The sequence below is a fragment of the Antedon bifida genome, chromosome 10, assembly GCF_963402885.1.
Source record: "Antedon bifida chromosome 10, ecAntBifi1.1, whole genome shotgun sequence".
NCBI lineage: Eukaryota > Metazoa > Echinodermata > Crinoidea > Comatulida > Antedonidae > Antedon > Antedon bifida.
In genome coordinates, this window is record NC_136235.1 from 15,536,571 (window position 1) to 15,552,709 (window position 16,139).

The 16,139-nt window shown below is 32.5% G+C and overlaps 1 protein-coding gene and 1 long non-coding RNA gene across 3 annotated transcripts in view; one reads left to right on the top strand and one right to left on the bottom strand.

Annotated features, from left to right (window-relative positions):
- The window catches only part of LOC144853917 (uncharacterized), a 90,605-nt gene that overhangs the window by 69,954 nt on the left and 4,512 nt on the right, over positions 1-16,139 (bottom strand). The window lies entirely within an intron of this gene.
- On the top strand, positions 4,797-9,924 carry LOC144853912 (uncharacterized). Of its 2 annotated transcripts, none has more exons than XM_078711779.1 (4): positions 4,797-4,913; positions 7,134-7,258; positions 7,855-7,929; positions 9,402-9,924. In XM_078711779.1, the coding sequence occupies exons 2-4, from the start codon at positions 7,183-7,185 to the stop codon at positions 9,869-9,871; spliced, it is 621 nt and encodes a 206-aa protein (XP_078567905.1). In that variant the 5' UTR covers positions 4,797-4,913; positions 7,134-7,182; the 3' UTR covers positions 9,872-9,924. The 2 variants fall into 2 exon arrangements, with proteins under 2 accessions (XP_078567905.1, XP_078567906.1); XM_078711780.1 differs by having other exon boundaries at positions 4,855-4,913; positions 7,137-7,258; positions 9,402-9,918.

Genomic DNA, 16,139 nt, shown 5'->3' on the forward strand with positions numbered 1-16,139 from the left:
GTGTACCTGGATGCTTTAGTCCATGTTGCAAGCCGTTTCAAACGTATAATCGTTTATAAACCAGAAAGTCCTTCTGTGAGGTTTTTACATTTAGGCCTAACATTCCGAGATCCATCGTCTACACTTATTACTAGAGGGTGAGCAATCGAAGCGAGCTCATCCTCTAGTTGCAGTAATGAATAACGTATTGCACTATGCTATTAGAGGGCGGTATAGATCTAGTTCTTTTTATCGATACTTGACTGTCAATTTTTATCAATTCTGTGATTGAGTTGAGATTAGTATAATTATAATCGTTTGCTAAGTCCAGTAAAAATCATTAGAAGAAATATAAAAAAAAGTTACTGTTGAAGTTATTATGTACAGTATATCAATTTTACGTTTTAAAGTACAAACTATTGTGATAATGTTAATCTCTAAACTGTTTGATTTTGTAAATAAAAACAATTGTCTTTACTCTTAAACCATGGACCTATTACAATGTATAGGTCCATGTTTAATATCATATATTTAATGATCAATATAAAACACAGATATGTAATGCATTGGATCCACGGTGTCTCGGCATTGATTAATTTTGGCTACATGGCCTCTGATATAGTCTGTTAAAGATTAGACTCACGTACAACTATCATTTATATTATCAATTATATTATCAATAATACATGATAGTGCCCCATTCGGTTGTGTAATGTATTCTGTGTGTGCTCCACATTTCATCAACTTAGTATAAGGACTTTAGTGAATGTACCGTAATGTAGGGAAGAAGTGGTCGATATTTTTTATCGCCACCGAAAGTGTGTATGTTTAGAATCGATCGACATTCGTTCATAATGGTAATAACATTATTATTAATGTCATTCTGAATGAAATCTGGTTCAATCACAACAGGGTCGACGGTTGTTTAGAGTGTGTCAGTATGTGCCATACGACTTATTACCTGAATTTAATGGAGGTAATAAACGAGGATGTCCCCCAGTGGAACTGTTCAGTAATGCCTAATGCCTCGATGTACTAAAACTAGATCAAATTTCAACGTGAAAAAATGTGTGTAAAGTTAAATGAGCACGCTTACTTTCGTGCCTGATTTACCACTTATAATTTATTTATTTTGAAAGTTTTTCAGAATTTGATATCATTAACAGTGTGCGTGTTTCCTTGTCAATTTCTTACCACGTAGCGTTCAATAGTTTATATAACACCTAAATAGATTCATGTCAATTGATTTGATGATCGTGGGTCACATGGAGTTTGATAGACTGTATACTGATAAACGATCGTGTGATAGTACTGTTTTTATATTTTATTTGTACGAAAAAAATCTTCTCGCGTACGAAAAACATAAATTCGCGTGTAATCTAACAGCACCGCCTGTTGTTTTGCACCGAACAAGTAAAATCGGTAATGTATGTCTGTATGTTGTGTTTCCGCAGCCAAAACAAAATTATCGGTTAATGTTTTAACCAATAAAGTGCGCATGATCACAGTTATTACGAAAACAACCAGATGCCCAATCACGACTCAACAATGTGTCCTTCAGGTCAAAGGTTAAAAATTATCGCATATTTTTGATAATTATCCGATTTGAATGAGATAAATTATCGGTTAAATTTTCGAGTGGAATCAGTTAAACCCCGTCTCTACATGCAATTTATCGGTTAATTATCGGTTAGTTTTTGGCTTGCGGAAACACGGTCTTAATTTTACAAGCCAATTCTTTGGCTGAATGGTATAATATTCAGCTTCATCGACTTTAATGTTATAGATGTTTGTATTTAATAGTTGAGACAGATTATTTAGAAGGTTATTCAGTAATATTTAGGAAATATCAGATTTCTTTAAATGTAAAAAAAAAGTGTTTAAGAAAAAAGTTTCCGACCGAATCATTAAAACACTGCTGCTACTAAACAGGTTAAATCAGTGACTAAAACATCGGTGCTAAAATAAATCACTAAACAGGTTAATGGCTTAACATCCACAAATCGTTCAGATAAAATCACATAATAGTGATAAAAACCAAACATGCGACTTTAATCACATCTACTAGGCATATACTATTAATTCTTGTATAAATGAGGTAACGTAGGCCTAATGCGTTTTGGATATTATAGTTTAGATTTCTTTTTAGAACCGTACTCGAAGTTGACGAGCGCCACCTACAACAAAGAAATGGAAACTAGAAAAAAAAATCGTGTAGACTCGGTGTATTACAAACCTGCAAGAGTCATAACTTACGCCTTATTAGGAAACATCAGTGTTATACTAACAAGTGTGTTGTTAAGAAATACTGAGACACTTATTATTATTACTAAACAATTTTTTGCCGCATAACGGTCTTAAACCATTATGTAATATTTGTTATTGCAAACTATTGAACACTTCCATGGTATGATTACTGCCATTACATGCATCGAAAACCTTGCAATAATAAAATGTGTTCAGTAACAAAATCGATTTTATCTTTATCATAAAACAACCACCCAGTAGTTACCATAGCAATGAAACCAAAATATTAGATCTAATACTTGATCGCCTAAGCAATTATGCAAGTTTTAGAGTGAATAATTCACATTATGAAGTTTTATAGATCGGTTGGTTATTGTTGAAAAAGTAGTAATCGGTCGATTATCGTAATAAGACTGTTGTACAATTAAACCTGCATACACTTCATATTGTAAAACATTACAGAAAAGCGATTGAAATTGTTTCTAGAAAACAAATATAGTTTTTCAACTTAACTATTTTTAAATTCAAGCTGGTGATTCTTCGATGTTGGTGGTAATGACGAAATTTGAGTTGATAATGATGTAGGGACTTTTAAATTGAGTGAACGTGCACACGACGGTCACGTCCACATGGGTCGTAGTCGACTGTTACACGTCGACAGTATGTGAACATTAGATTAAGTGGACATTTACGTTGACGTGCAAGTGAACGTATGATATAATGACCTTTGGATCTGACTTTGTAATCTCTATATGTAGCGCTCGTCCATGGTGCTATTCCATCGGTGAAATGACACGGGCTTAGGTCATACTAAGTGTGTGGCTTATGCCTAGCCTAGATCCTTAATTTTCTGAACGAAGGCTGGTGTCCAAGTGATAAGCCTAGGCCATTAAAAGCTTTATTTCAATCTCTATACAAATTAATAATTCACAATGTTAAAATATAATTTGACTAAAATTCACTTTAAATTCTCAGAAAATCATCGCAAAACATTGTCGGCCATGATTTTAGTAAACATTATCAGTGTTATGACGTCATACGTCCACTAGTACTCATGTCAGAGAACGAACGTCAAAATGCCACTGAGCAAGTGCTAGCATTTGCCCAGTCGACGTACCAGTCACCTAGCGCATGCGCATATCATAAGAAATGACGTAATATAGAAAATCTGAAAGTCTCATATTGGCTATAGACTTTAGATAATAGGGAGCTTTCGATTTGCGACGATCAAGGACAGACGACCAACCTAGGTCAGGTCAATCAATGGTGTCGGTGGGGAGGACACGCGTTCCATCCGCATGCGCACAATGAGCTACGGTAACATGACGTAGTTTGGTTGTCGGTCGTCGCAAAGTCGTTAAAATTAACAAACAGCTTCTGATAATGGGTTGTATTTTAGCAAAAGATTAAAGCTGTGTCCACACACAAACACCAGGGTTATTCACACACACACACACACGAAATGGAAGGCCACGACGTCAATGACGTCGTAATGTACTGTTATAGAACGAAGTTACTAATACCTAATATTACATAATTATTGAATAGGTAGATGTTCGTGTAATCGGTTAACTCTCGTATTCCTGATTCGTATTGTTAAATCTCCGATACCTTGCTCCGATAGAACTATACGCTATACCAAGTAAGAGAGCAGTTTCACTCTTCGCTGGATGGTTATACATCCGATATAACCTTCGAAAGTTCCGAGTTTGACACATAATACATTAAACAGATTTAAGTTTGTATTTAATTTCGTTACTCTCTTGATGTAAAACAGCAAAAATTACTCTATTGAGAGTGTAGTCACTCTTTTTGATGAATGCGCTTAAGGACCACTCTTAAAGGAGTAAAAGTCACTATGTTAACCATTTTCTTTACTTCCATAATGAACTAATTCAAGCGATTACATCATTTCAAACAATTTAACCACACTTGTGAAAACTTGCACGTTTAGAGTGAAAAAGTTTTACATCGAGTGGCATTTCGTTTATAACGATAGTGGATAGTGTATATTAAAAACTGTTACAGAATACTGTACATCGCGTGGTTTGTAACAGCCTTGGGGTACAAATTCTTGTAGTATATGTGAGTATATTAAAATATAAATGTATGATATATATTACTTTTCATGATAATGCAACGGTAATTTATATTTTACAAAGGTTAACAAAATGATCATTCAAAATGTATGCACACAAGTACATTTACAACCTTACGAGCAGTTCAAGGAAATAAGATAAATTTCATCAGTGAAATATTAAAATTCAATACAAATATCATTATCATAATCTTCTCAATTACATTAATATCGATCGGTATTCATACGTCGATAACATCAACTATGTTTCTAGACACTGTAAAAACACAGTCGAGATATTAAATATAACATTATTTGATAATCGGAATTTAAATAAGTATTTAGCATAACTTATAACGAGAGTATAATGTTTGTGCCTGACATAGCTTCAGTACACTATCGTGTACTGATGATCCCGTGCGGCATGTTTATTATATTATTCTCCTGTCGATATTTCTGGAATTTCAAACAAGATACAATATTCGCAGTGCGCATGCGCCATGCAGTGCCTAATGTCAGGTAACTAGATTATATCTCAGTAGTAGATGCGAGATGGATGTCCACTGATCGAATAATAGTAAATTATCTGTATAGGCCAATGCAGTAAACGGTAAGTTTATTATTATTAATTTAAATAAATGTAGATTATTAAATGTTGTTTGGCCAATTTTTTTTCTCTAGTAAACATCATATAATATTATATAATAATATATTATAATCATTAGATGCGTAATAGATACACTCTATGTACCGTTATTGGTACCGCCATCATACCGTTTTATGTTTGCTCTGTGTATCACAATATCAGTATGGCGCTGATTAAACAGTGGGCTTAAATTAAATAGGTTATAGGCCAATTAGAAAGTAAATTGTATTAGGCGTAAAACCTGTTTCGCAATTCAAATATTATGTCAATTAATTATCTTTAAAATAGTTTACATACAATACGAATGGGGTTCAGTAACTCCAATGGGTGTAGAAAAAGTACAGTTACAAATTAAAATGTTGATTGCAATAAGGTAGGTTTCCCGATTGGCAAAAGATGTGATTTTTTTTTTAGATCAGATTTACTTTACTTTACTACATCAACGTTGTACATGGCTATTTAACATTATCAACTTGATGGCTTTTAGCAAACCTTTTGGTACGTGCTGATATAGAAATACGTATGTATGTACAATATAACATTTTTAGAGATAACGAGGGAAGAGTAGGGTCAGTTACATTGTGGACAAGTTGAATACAGTAAAGGGGTTTTATAGGAAATAAAGAAATTATGAAACATTTTTTAGAACATACTGGCAACCACTTAAGATAGGCTGTGTTTCAACGTGATCGAGAAAGGTATTCATACTTATCCAAATTTATCCTTTTTTTTAATTATAATATTACCGCCATATATTTAACGTGGAGCGGTTTTAGAATATCACTCTTTCTATTATAGAATCATACAATATTGAATATTTTAATATTGTAATCTATATGATAATCTATCCATAAACTATCACTAGGGAAAACACAACCTTTGATTGATTTTCCAAATTTATCATTAATGTCGACATGAACGAGTTTTGTAAATTGGGGGTGTAATGGTTTAATTGAGTTATTTAACGGCCATGGGGGAGATGATGAATTCAAGTATAGGAGTAATAGCTAGCCTAATAATATAGATGAAAGATAAAGTTATGGTTGTAATTACGTGATGTACCGCTCCTGTTTTAAACTACGTTTTTATTTTGGTCATTTAAGGTTACTATTGCTGAAAATACGTTGACAGAATTTTCCATCGGTTAGTTCCGTTTATTAGAAATTGTAGCATTCAAATGTTCACATGTCACGCTTATCAGATCCTTTTCGCTATTAGGGCAGATATTTTATATTGACTTAAATAGCATGCTTTCCCAAGCAGCTGTCATAGTTGTATTCGGCGGGCTTCAAGATACTTTGGGAAACTAGGCGAGTCAATGTATTTTACCCTAGAGAGTTGCATCAAAAATGTAAGTCAGTCATAAAACCGAAAGCATCTCTGAATGTGATAAATACTGTACCACTAAAACATCTCGGACCTAATCCCTTTCGAGACCAAAACCCGAGACATTAAAGCACAGCGGAGAGACTATTACAGTTACAGTTATTCTGCGAGTTATCATTAATATACTATAAATACTACTATATATAGGTTTAAAAATAGAAATAATAAGACTGTCTAATAAGATGATTGAATTAAACATGCATAGTTACTCGTGGTGAGAGGATTTAGTGTCAATAACAATGCAATACCCTCGGGTTAATTATAACACGAAAACATAACAATCATTCATTCATTCGTGTTTAACAACGAAAAATGAAGCTTCTTAACATGTTTCTACTTTATTTGACATTGATGACGCTGTGTTTTTCCAAGTTTTCAAAGGCTTAGGCCTACTACACATACTTCCTTAAACTAACTGCAACATAGAATTAAACCCGTGTATTTAAGAAACATCTAACTAAATAACATAAGACAACAACGTATTTGTTGCTGATTTATGTTGATTGATTCCAATAGCGTTTAAAGCTATACGGGATTATTGAAAAACTAATAATAGTCATTTTCGCTGACAGATTAAGCTTTCTTAGAATAATTCAATGACTTTCAATCTTGTTTTTTTTCATGGTTCATTTATCATCTTTTTTCATCATCGTTATAAATTGTATAGGCATACTGCAGTATGAATTTAAATGCAGTATAGGCGTTATTATTTACTCAATTTTCAGTACGATAAGAAATTGTATTTTTATTTTGATTCTTCTCATTTACAATGACCCATGTAACTCTGTTTCATTACAGAAGATGACCAGCATACGTTAGTAGTTTATGTATACGGCTGCTGTTTGTGATGGGTTACAACGTTGTATACATCCTGTATGTTGCCGTTACTTCCTTAGGGCTATTAGCAAGTGCAGTTTACAGCGGTAAGTAGCTCTGAATGTGAAGAAACAAAAATCAACATAAAAACAGCATTTCTATTATATTTTGAAACACTAAATGTTCCATTCAATGAAGCAGAGTTGAATAGAACAATTAATTGTTCAACTTAAAGGAAGTAACTCTCTGGTACGGGTTATGGGGGCGGAACGTTTTCGGTGACGAGTTATTCATGCATATCGTGCCGCACAACTATATCAATGTTTTTACGTAGACGCAGAACGTACTATATTCGGTTCGGACCCTCATAATGTAGACAGGGACATGCTCATAGACACAGCTGGTGTACGCTATCATCCTAATTATAAAATGATTATGCATATTAATAATTAATATTAATAATTAATGAGCATGCATCTGACTTCGTTTCACGAATATACCTGGAAGAAAGGACCAGTATACACTTTTGTGTTCCTGTGTTTGAGTAGGAAGAATTCAAGATTCTAATTACAGTAATTATAACTTTGGTACAGGTTGAAGCATGACCAAACGTATAACTGTTTTCGAAGAAAAAACATTATATTTTCTTTCAATGATAAATTCTCATGATAATGTCTATGTTGATTATCTTTTCATTTTGAAGAATCCGAAGATGCATCAAATGAACGCCTCCAGAGACAGCGCAGACAGACAGGTGCTGGAGGAGCATACTCATCAAGTGAGAAACATTTAGTTTTAATAATGTTACATTTTAAATTACCAAAAACAAAAAAATAATAAAATCGATTAGTGAGTAATGCACATAGATTTATTCAAATACTGTAAGTTGGTATTCAGTTGTGTGGTGTGTAAAGTTAACATACATTAATTTAATTTTCGTTGTTTAAGTTGTTAAGTTTTTAATTATTATTTTGGATTAATTTAAAACAAAACAACGTCGACTCACCCATGTAAGTGACATGACTATCACTATTAATAAGGAGCTTTGAATTTACAACAACCTACGGCATAGGACCTACTGTATGACGTCATGTTAATCTATTGTGCGCATGCATTTGAGTTTGGTTTGGCAATTTTTAACATTAGTTTACGATGACGTAGTTTTGGTGACATAGTAGGCCTATATTCTAGTGATAAATACGATAGTGAAACTTGAGCAATCAGTGTGATATGATAATTATGCAAAGCCAATAATCTAATATTTCATCAGTAATTGTCGGTTATTGTGTAATTGAAGGCGACCGCCATAAGAATACAACGACAACAATAATAGGGAGGTTTCGAATTGTACGGAATAAAAAAACACCGTTAAAATCTAATAAATAAGTAAAATAATATTTTCTAAATTATCATTATCATAATAATAGTTTACATATTTCGACTAATTCGACAATGTTTACTCTGAAATTGCATACATGAAAAGAGATGCAGTAAAGCAGTAGCATGTACTTAAATTAAATATAAACACAATTAAAAATTAAATAATTCCATAAAACAGTGTGATGATGATTTACGATATCATTATTTAACTCATGCTATCGATGTGTAAGATAAACAACCGTGGTGACGCCTACGCTGAAAACGTGTTAATATATACGTTCCGTACTGAACTGTACGTGGAAGAAGTTTAAAGATGTATTGTCCCCCAAAAACATGAAAAATGATTAAGATTAATTAAATCAGACTTTGAATATGTAGTTTTAATAAAGTTAATCTCTTCCATAGAAAAAAAAATGAAAAAATAAATGGGTAAATTCAACCAAAAATCCATTGGCTGGCAGCCAATTTGACAATTTTTTTGCTTTCAAATACATTTTCTTCAGGTAAATACATACATACATTTTTCGATCCAATTTTTGGTCAAAGTGGATAACTATTATGTTACATTAAAATGGAATATTCAAAAAAATTGTTAAGAATTATTTTTTCAGGGGGACAATACATCTTTAAGCATAACAGAATTTTAAATAAGTTCAATTCAAAAGTAAAACTATACCAGTTTAATTGTAATTAAGTTTTTTTTCTACGTTTATATTTCCAAAACAGATGGGTATAATTTATTTTTTGTTGGTCTTTTGTCTTAAGGTGATGTATTAAAGAAAAAAAAAGAAAAAGAAAAAAAAAAGAAAAAGAAAAGAAATTCAATACAGATTAATGTAACTACTATTTTTTATCTTTTCACTTTGATAGGTGGAACTTTTGCTTGGTGGAAAATTGTTCTTGTTGTTATTGGTGGACTTGCTGGAATGGAAATACTCTACTGCTGCTGCAAGAACTATTTACGAAAGCAAGGTAATGAAGACAACGAGAAAAGTAAAGTTCAGAAAGTTAAAGACAATCGCACTGAAAGTTCAGTAACTATTAACGAACAGTCTGCAAACCATTTGCGCAAAAATAATAGTTTCGTTGAGGCAATGAAATTGCAGGGATATTCAACACTACGTGATTATAACTCTCCTGGTTTCTATCCTCCTCCACCGATGTCCTCTGGAATTAAGCCTTCATATCCACAAAAGAACACTTTCTATGTAGAGCAACCAACGATAGGAAACGACAACAGGCCTATACATTTAACTCATCATTTGATGATGTCAGACACACAAAGCATGCAATGGGGACACACTATGCATCCGTTGTTAGGAGCATCAACATTTGTTTGATTCAAATATGTGAAAGAACGAGTATTACTACTTTTTTGAAATTATTAGTTATCCGCTTGGTATACCAAGCGGATAACTCCTTGTTATTGTATGAGATCAATATTTTTTTTCTGTATTATTCTTCTTTCCTTCCTTCCTTTTTGTGAGTCGTGTTTCTCTAAAATATGTAAACATAACATTTCATAACTTTGACAACATATGGGCATTTACGTGAAGTTGTGCACCTCCTATTTTTGAATGACGTCATAGTTGCGCAACGTGACTTACGCGCAATTTTATGAATTTCAATGATTGATTATAGATTAAAAGCCAAAAGTCATTTAGTATTGACACTTTGACAAAATTTAAGTCATATCAGGGGCAAACTTTCTACGGATTAAAAATGGCATGTTTCACAAGAAGTTACGCGCGCACGCGCATTTAAAATTTCAAAATGCGCAAAATTAATTTCTAATCAACTTTTTATGCGTTTCTTGTCATTTTGAGCATGTCAAAAATTCCCACGGGCGCGCAATTTTTTACGCACGCGGTGCGCACGTAGCGTTAAAAACATATTTTTTTCTCTTGAATTATATTTTTCAAGTCTTTCCTAGTAATTTTGAAAACAATTTAGACCTTTTCCAGTTTAAATAACGCCATACGAACACGTTGAATAAGACAATTCGTGCGCGTTTTTTATGAAAAAGCTTAAAAAATCGTCAAAATTATGTCTTTTTTTAAACAGTCATAGTTTCTAAAGTAAACCGTGAACCGTTTATTTTTATTACAAAATCTAGAAGTTGATGAGTTGTAGATATCGGATCATGCATCGATAAGGCTAAAAAAACATTGTGACGTCATCGTATGGCCACACGAATGTAAAATATAGGATTTTTGTCTCTTTCGTTATTGCTCATCACATTCAATAGAGCGCATCACGCTTATCTGTATTCCTTTTTCTCCTAAATTTATATATTGTGTAGGTCAATCAACTTTCTTTAGCATGAGATAAAAATATTTTAATTTTTATGACGTCATCATGCCTAAAAATTTTAATTACGTGGGTCATTAATTTCATCTTTACAGTAAATTTTAATCTGTAATAGCTCGTAAGAATAAAATGTGATAATCACGATTAAAACTTTTTCTGGAAGCTATTGGATTGTAGATACGAATTCATGTAAACATTTTGCCAATCGGATGTTGTGACGTCATCATATGGCCAGTTGAATAAAAAAAGTCGTATTTTCATATTTTGCGTAATAGTTCATCACATTTAAAAGGGTGCGCATCTATATTTTACGTATTCAAATTACTTCTACACGTTAATATGTTGTTCCTGAGATAATTTCCTTCAGAAATTGCTATTTAAGTGTTTCATTTTGATACCGTCGCCATGTTAAAAATTGGAATAAATGGCGGGTCCCGTAATTTCACCTATTCTACACTGTATGTAATATGTATACAGATTATACTGTTTGCATGTATATACTATATGACACAAATTGACAGAATTCAGCACTAACAGCATATCATATTCTTCAGTTCTTGTCATAATGCCATAATCTTTATCTGTGTGCAATATTCCAACGTATGACGTGCACGTGGCGTTTGTCGTTGTGCGGATAACTAACTCGTCAAAGTGACGAGTTTCATGTCTAGTTGGTTTTTTCGTTGATCTTTTTTTTTGAGATTTTTTTTGCGTCAACACTAAAAAGGACTTAAAATGTATAGACATAATATGTATGTACAGTTGATGCAATAGAAACCACTCTAATTACGAATAGAATGCAATAGAATGTAAACTAAATTGAAACAGACTAGTTTGAACTTTGGTTCAGAACAACGTTTCGTCACTTTTCACATATGACTCTACAAAATGTCCATCAAGAAAGACACTGGCAGAATGAACAAATTGACCATTAAGTTCTTAACTTCAACCAATTTTTTAAACAGCTAAATGAAAAGCTGCTTTCAACTGTAATCTAATTCTTCTAAATTTAAATACATAATTGAATTATGGTTATTTTGTACAGTATAATTTTGATCACAGTATTATGCAGATAAACGTTGCTCTTCGGAAACTGTTTTCATAAAACCGGAATCAATTGAGTATTTAAAACTATATTTAACATCGGTTCTCTGTATGTAGACCCACAGTTTATAGTGGCAAGAAAATGCATCGTTTATTCAAAATACAGTATTTAAATCTTTCTTCTCTGGCTCAGTAGTAAAGAGCCTATAAGTATCATTATTGCCTGAAATAACAAAATATTACGTTCTCCTGATTATCTTTACAGATTACTGTATATTGATTATATATAATTAGTAAATATTACGTTTATAAGAAGATATTGTTATTGACGGTTTCCATCACGACGAGTAGTCGTGCCTACATTATTATTGTCCAATTTTGTAATAACTTGTGGTTATATTAGATATCACACTATTAATTTCATATTAAAGTTCTTTGAATCAAAAGACAATATGGTAATAGTTAATTTATTTAGACAGTGACAGTAACAGTTTCAATATATTTGTAATTTTTATTGTAATACAAAAGAAATACTTACTCTATAATTATTTATTACTATAATTTTGTTACTGTAATTTAGATAAATATACATAAAAGGATGCAGATCGCATGCTTGGTTCCAACTAGAGACACAACACAACGACGTAACGTTACGTAACGTAACGTAAGGGATTTGACTAATCACAAGCGATGGATTATTCAAACTGTCGTTTGTCATTGGTCAACTCACTTGCGTTGAGTCTACGTCCTTGCGCTGCGTCCTGTGGGAACCAAGTTTAAGAAATCAGCACTCAGTATATTACATTTCTATTTATTTTAAGAATTATGCCATACTGTATAACTGTATAATAACAGTTTTGCAACTATCGTGTCATATAGTGGATGTTCTATATTTGAGTCTTATTTGTCGCAGTCAATAATATCACAATGGTTATTAAATTGATAAAGGAATCGATAAAGTTGAAAGAAAATAACGGTTCCGTGCATACAATGCGAGTGTAAAATTGATCTTTGTGGAATGAAACGTCATACGTTAACTACCTAACATCAAGCTATCCTGAGCACAATGTTGTATTAAATGAATGCTATACCATTTAGTAAACTTAATTTAGACTTTTTTATTTTTAATTACATACATATTTATAGTTTGAGACACTTTCATAATTAAACTACGTCTCCGTTTTGTCTAAAGCTATGGAACATTATTATAATGTATTTACATTGAACGTATTATTATGTATACAAACTGGTTGATACACCTCCCAGAAGTATCAGTCGTAAATTAATATCAAAATGAACTTCATGGATCAATTACAAGTGATAATTTTACATCGTTCAGTGTCGAAAACGCCATACAACACACAAAAACCCCACAATCCTGCATTTTCCCTTACTTATCTTAGGTTTTTATATTTTTTCAGTAACTTAACCGTCCTTTGTTTTCATAAACAGAAATAGTGATTGTAAAACCGTAAAACAATCATAAGAACGTTCGAACATCGTTAAGTGTCGAAAAACGCCATACAACACAAAATCCCCCACAATCCTCAGTCAACAACAGCCTAACAAACACGACATTGCAGTAAGCCTACCCAGTTGTATATAACGATACCGCACTTTTAAGAGTGCTTATAGTACATTTATTTAACATCACGTGACCCATTATTCCTCCAATCAAATGACAAGAATCTAAGGTGTGTTATAACATGGATTCCCCAGTGTCTTTAACATAGTAATGCAAAACATTAGTATTTAGATTTGTAGCTTAAATATATTTGCTTTGTGTGGAGACTGAAATATCTATATTAACAGCCATTTTCTTTATCGATAATCCATTAATGCACACCGTCTGTAGCTCTTTTGTTGTTTATTGCTTTTTTCGAAATTGATATTTTAAATTCAATAACCACCGTATTTATAGCTAGTCTTTGAATGTTAATTTTATTTTACACAACATAAATCGATTTATTTTATTTAAAGTACATGTGAATAAAAACAGAAAGTAAACATAATTAAAAAATGGTTGGTACAAGTCACCGCAAATAATTTGACCAATCACGACGCGATAAATGATCGAACTATCGCTTGTGATTGGTCAACTCACTTACGTTGCACTTGCGTTGCGTCCAAGTGTGAAACAAGCAAGTGTTATCCTGAATTCAATTTTAAGGTGCATGTATATACCGTAAATCTTGGATTATAATTCTTTGATTGTTTTGTAGGATGGGTTACTATTAGAAGGGGGTCACTATTAGAGTAGTGGGTTATTATTACTAATCTTAAATTAGGCACCTGTAAATAGTACCCCACCCCCAACTTTTCCGGTTAGCAACTCATAGCAAAATAATAAAACAGTAGTACGAATAAACAAATTTGGTTGAACTCTAACTTTATTTTATAAACTCAAAAACACTCAATCCTCCTCATTCCCGAGATCAACATGCATTATCTCCTTATTTTCAAAATACGGCTGCATCAAAAACGACCAGTCTTCATAATGAAAAGAAAAATATAAAATAAACAAATGTTGATTTTAGTGTCATTCTGTCAATAGTTTTTGGGTTACTATTAGCGTAGTGGGTTATTATTATTATTATAGATTGACTTATAAGGTGGGTTATTATTAGAAGGGGGGTTACTATTAGAAGATTTACGGTATATAACTAAATTTGAAATATTTTAAAATCCTTTAGACAGTGTATTTTGCATTCCAAAGTATAATAAAGTGTACACGCTAGTTAATCAATAAAATAGCACGATCTTCCGCCATCCATATAATTGATTTGTGTTATTAATCAATGTTGGTCAGTTAATTAAATTCTCTTTTACATAATACCTATTCATGAGTAAATAATAACCTAATTACGTAGGTGCTTCAATGAAGATTTTCAGTCACGTGTTGTTCACTCCTACCGAGAGTCATTTGATTGCGTACTAATACAACACACATTGGTAATATTCTAATTAATATGATGTTTATTATATAATTTCCAGTAGTTTATGGCAACCCAGACAATTATATAATACAATCTATAATTACAATACTGTAAACCTTACTACTGTACAATGATGATAGGCCTAGTGTTTTTTTTTTCTAGAACGCAAAGGACGTACTGTAAAGCCGAACATTTTCGCTTCCCTAAATTTTCGCGATTTTACATTTCGCGACCTTTTATTTTCGCGATTTGAGTTTCTTGTGTAATTTGTTGAACCAAATTGGCGAATGTATTTCGCCTCCGCGATGAACGTCAAACAACAATTGAATAGCGTCGAGTAAAATTACAGAATACGTGATTGTAAATTTAAGGATGTAAATAAATAAATGTTTTGGCTGTACAGTGGACGACGCACGTGTTTAACAGGCTCTTAGATAGTGAACACCCCCATAATTAATGTACTCTACCAATTTCTACAAAACTACGAACGGACGACGCGTATGCGGTTATACCAATGACAAGCGACAGTTCGGATGAGCCATCACCAATGATTGGTCAAATGACGTTACATGTACGTCATTGCGTTGCGTCTTATACAACCTACGGTATTAAAATAGTCCAAATACCTAAATCCTATATTTTATTGTTTAAAGTAACAATACGTCCTAATTGTCACCAGCGTTATCATCAATGTGTATTTTTATCGATATGACTCAGTTCCATTTAAATTTAAGCAGCATAATATTTATTTTGAAATTTGATCAAGATCAACTTAATAACACCTGTCAGTTGATCATTATTAGCCTATAACCAATCAACTGAATAAATAAATATATTACCATGAAAAACAAAGGAACGACTCAATTTTTCTTCCATGCCCTTATCGACCAAAGGATCTGCCTAGCCTACAGATAAATATTCATTCTCTTGAGTAGTCGTGAGTGTACGGCACCATGGAATTTCTCAATGCCTTAACTGGACAATGTGTTTATTTTTGCTAATTTACCTAAATAAATTCATGCGCATGAACATAGTGTTATACCACTTGATTTATCCGTGGAGGAAATACTCATAGTATTAAAGTTCATTGATTTAATAATGTTAATACAAACAGTACGATTAAATAATATTAAATGTAATTTATGTGTCAAAATTGGTAAATGTGAGGTGTGCAGTTTTAATTTTTACAATAACATTATTACTGAGCATTTATGGCTGCAAGCTTATTGTGCATCTAATAACTAGGTAGGGACTAATTTGCAGTAATTCATGAAACATCACAGTGTACCGCAACGAACATCTTAACTCATAGGCGGAC

What these genes read in the sequence shown, in the direction of transcription:
- LOC144853912 (XM_078711779.1), top strand. Translation starts at nt 7,183, where the DNA reads ATGGGTTACAACGTTGTATACATCCTGTATGTTGCCGTTACTTCCTTA. An exon ending in AGCAAGTGCAGTTTACAGCG is followed by an intron (nt 7,259 to 7,854) that starts GTAAGTAGCTCT and finishes TTCATTTTGAAG; the next exon opens with AATCCGAAGATGCATCAAAT. An exon ending in TGGAGGAGCATACTCATCAA is followed by an intron (nt 7,930 to 9,401) that starts GTGAGAAACATT and finishes TCACTTTGATAG; the next exon opens with GTGGAACTTTTGCTTGGTGG.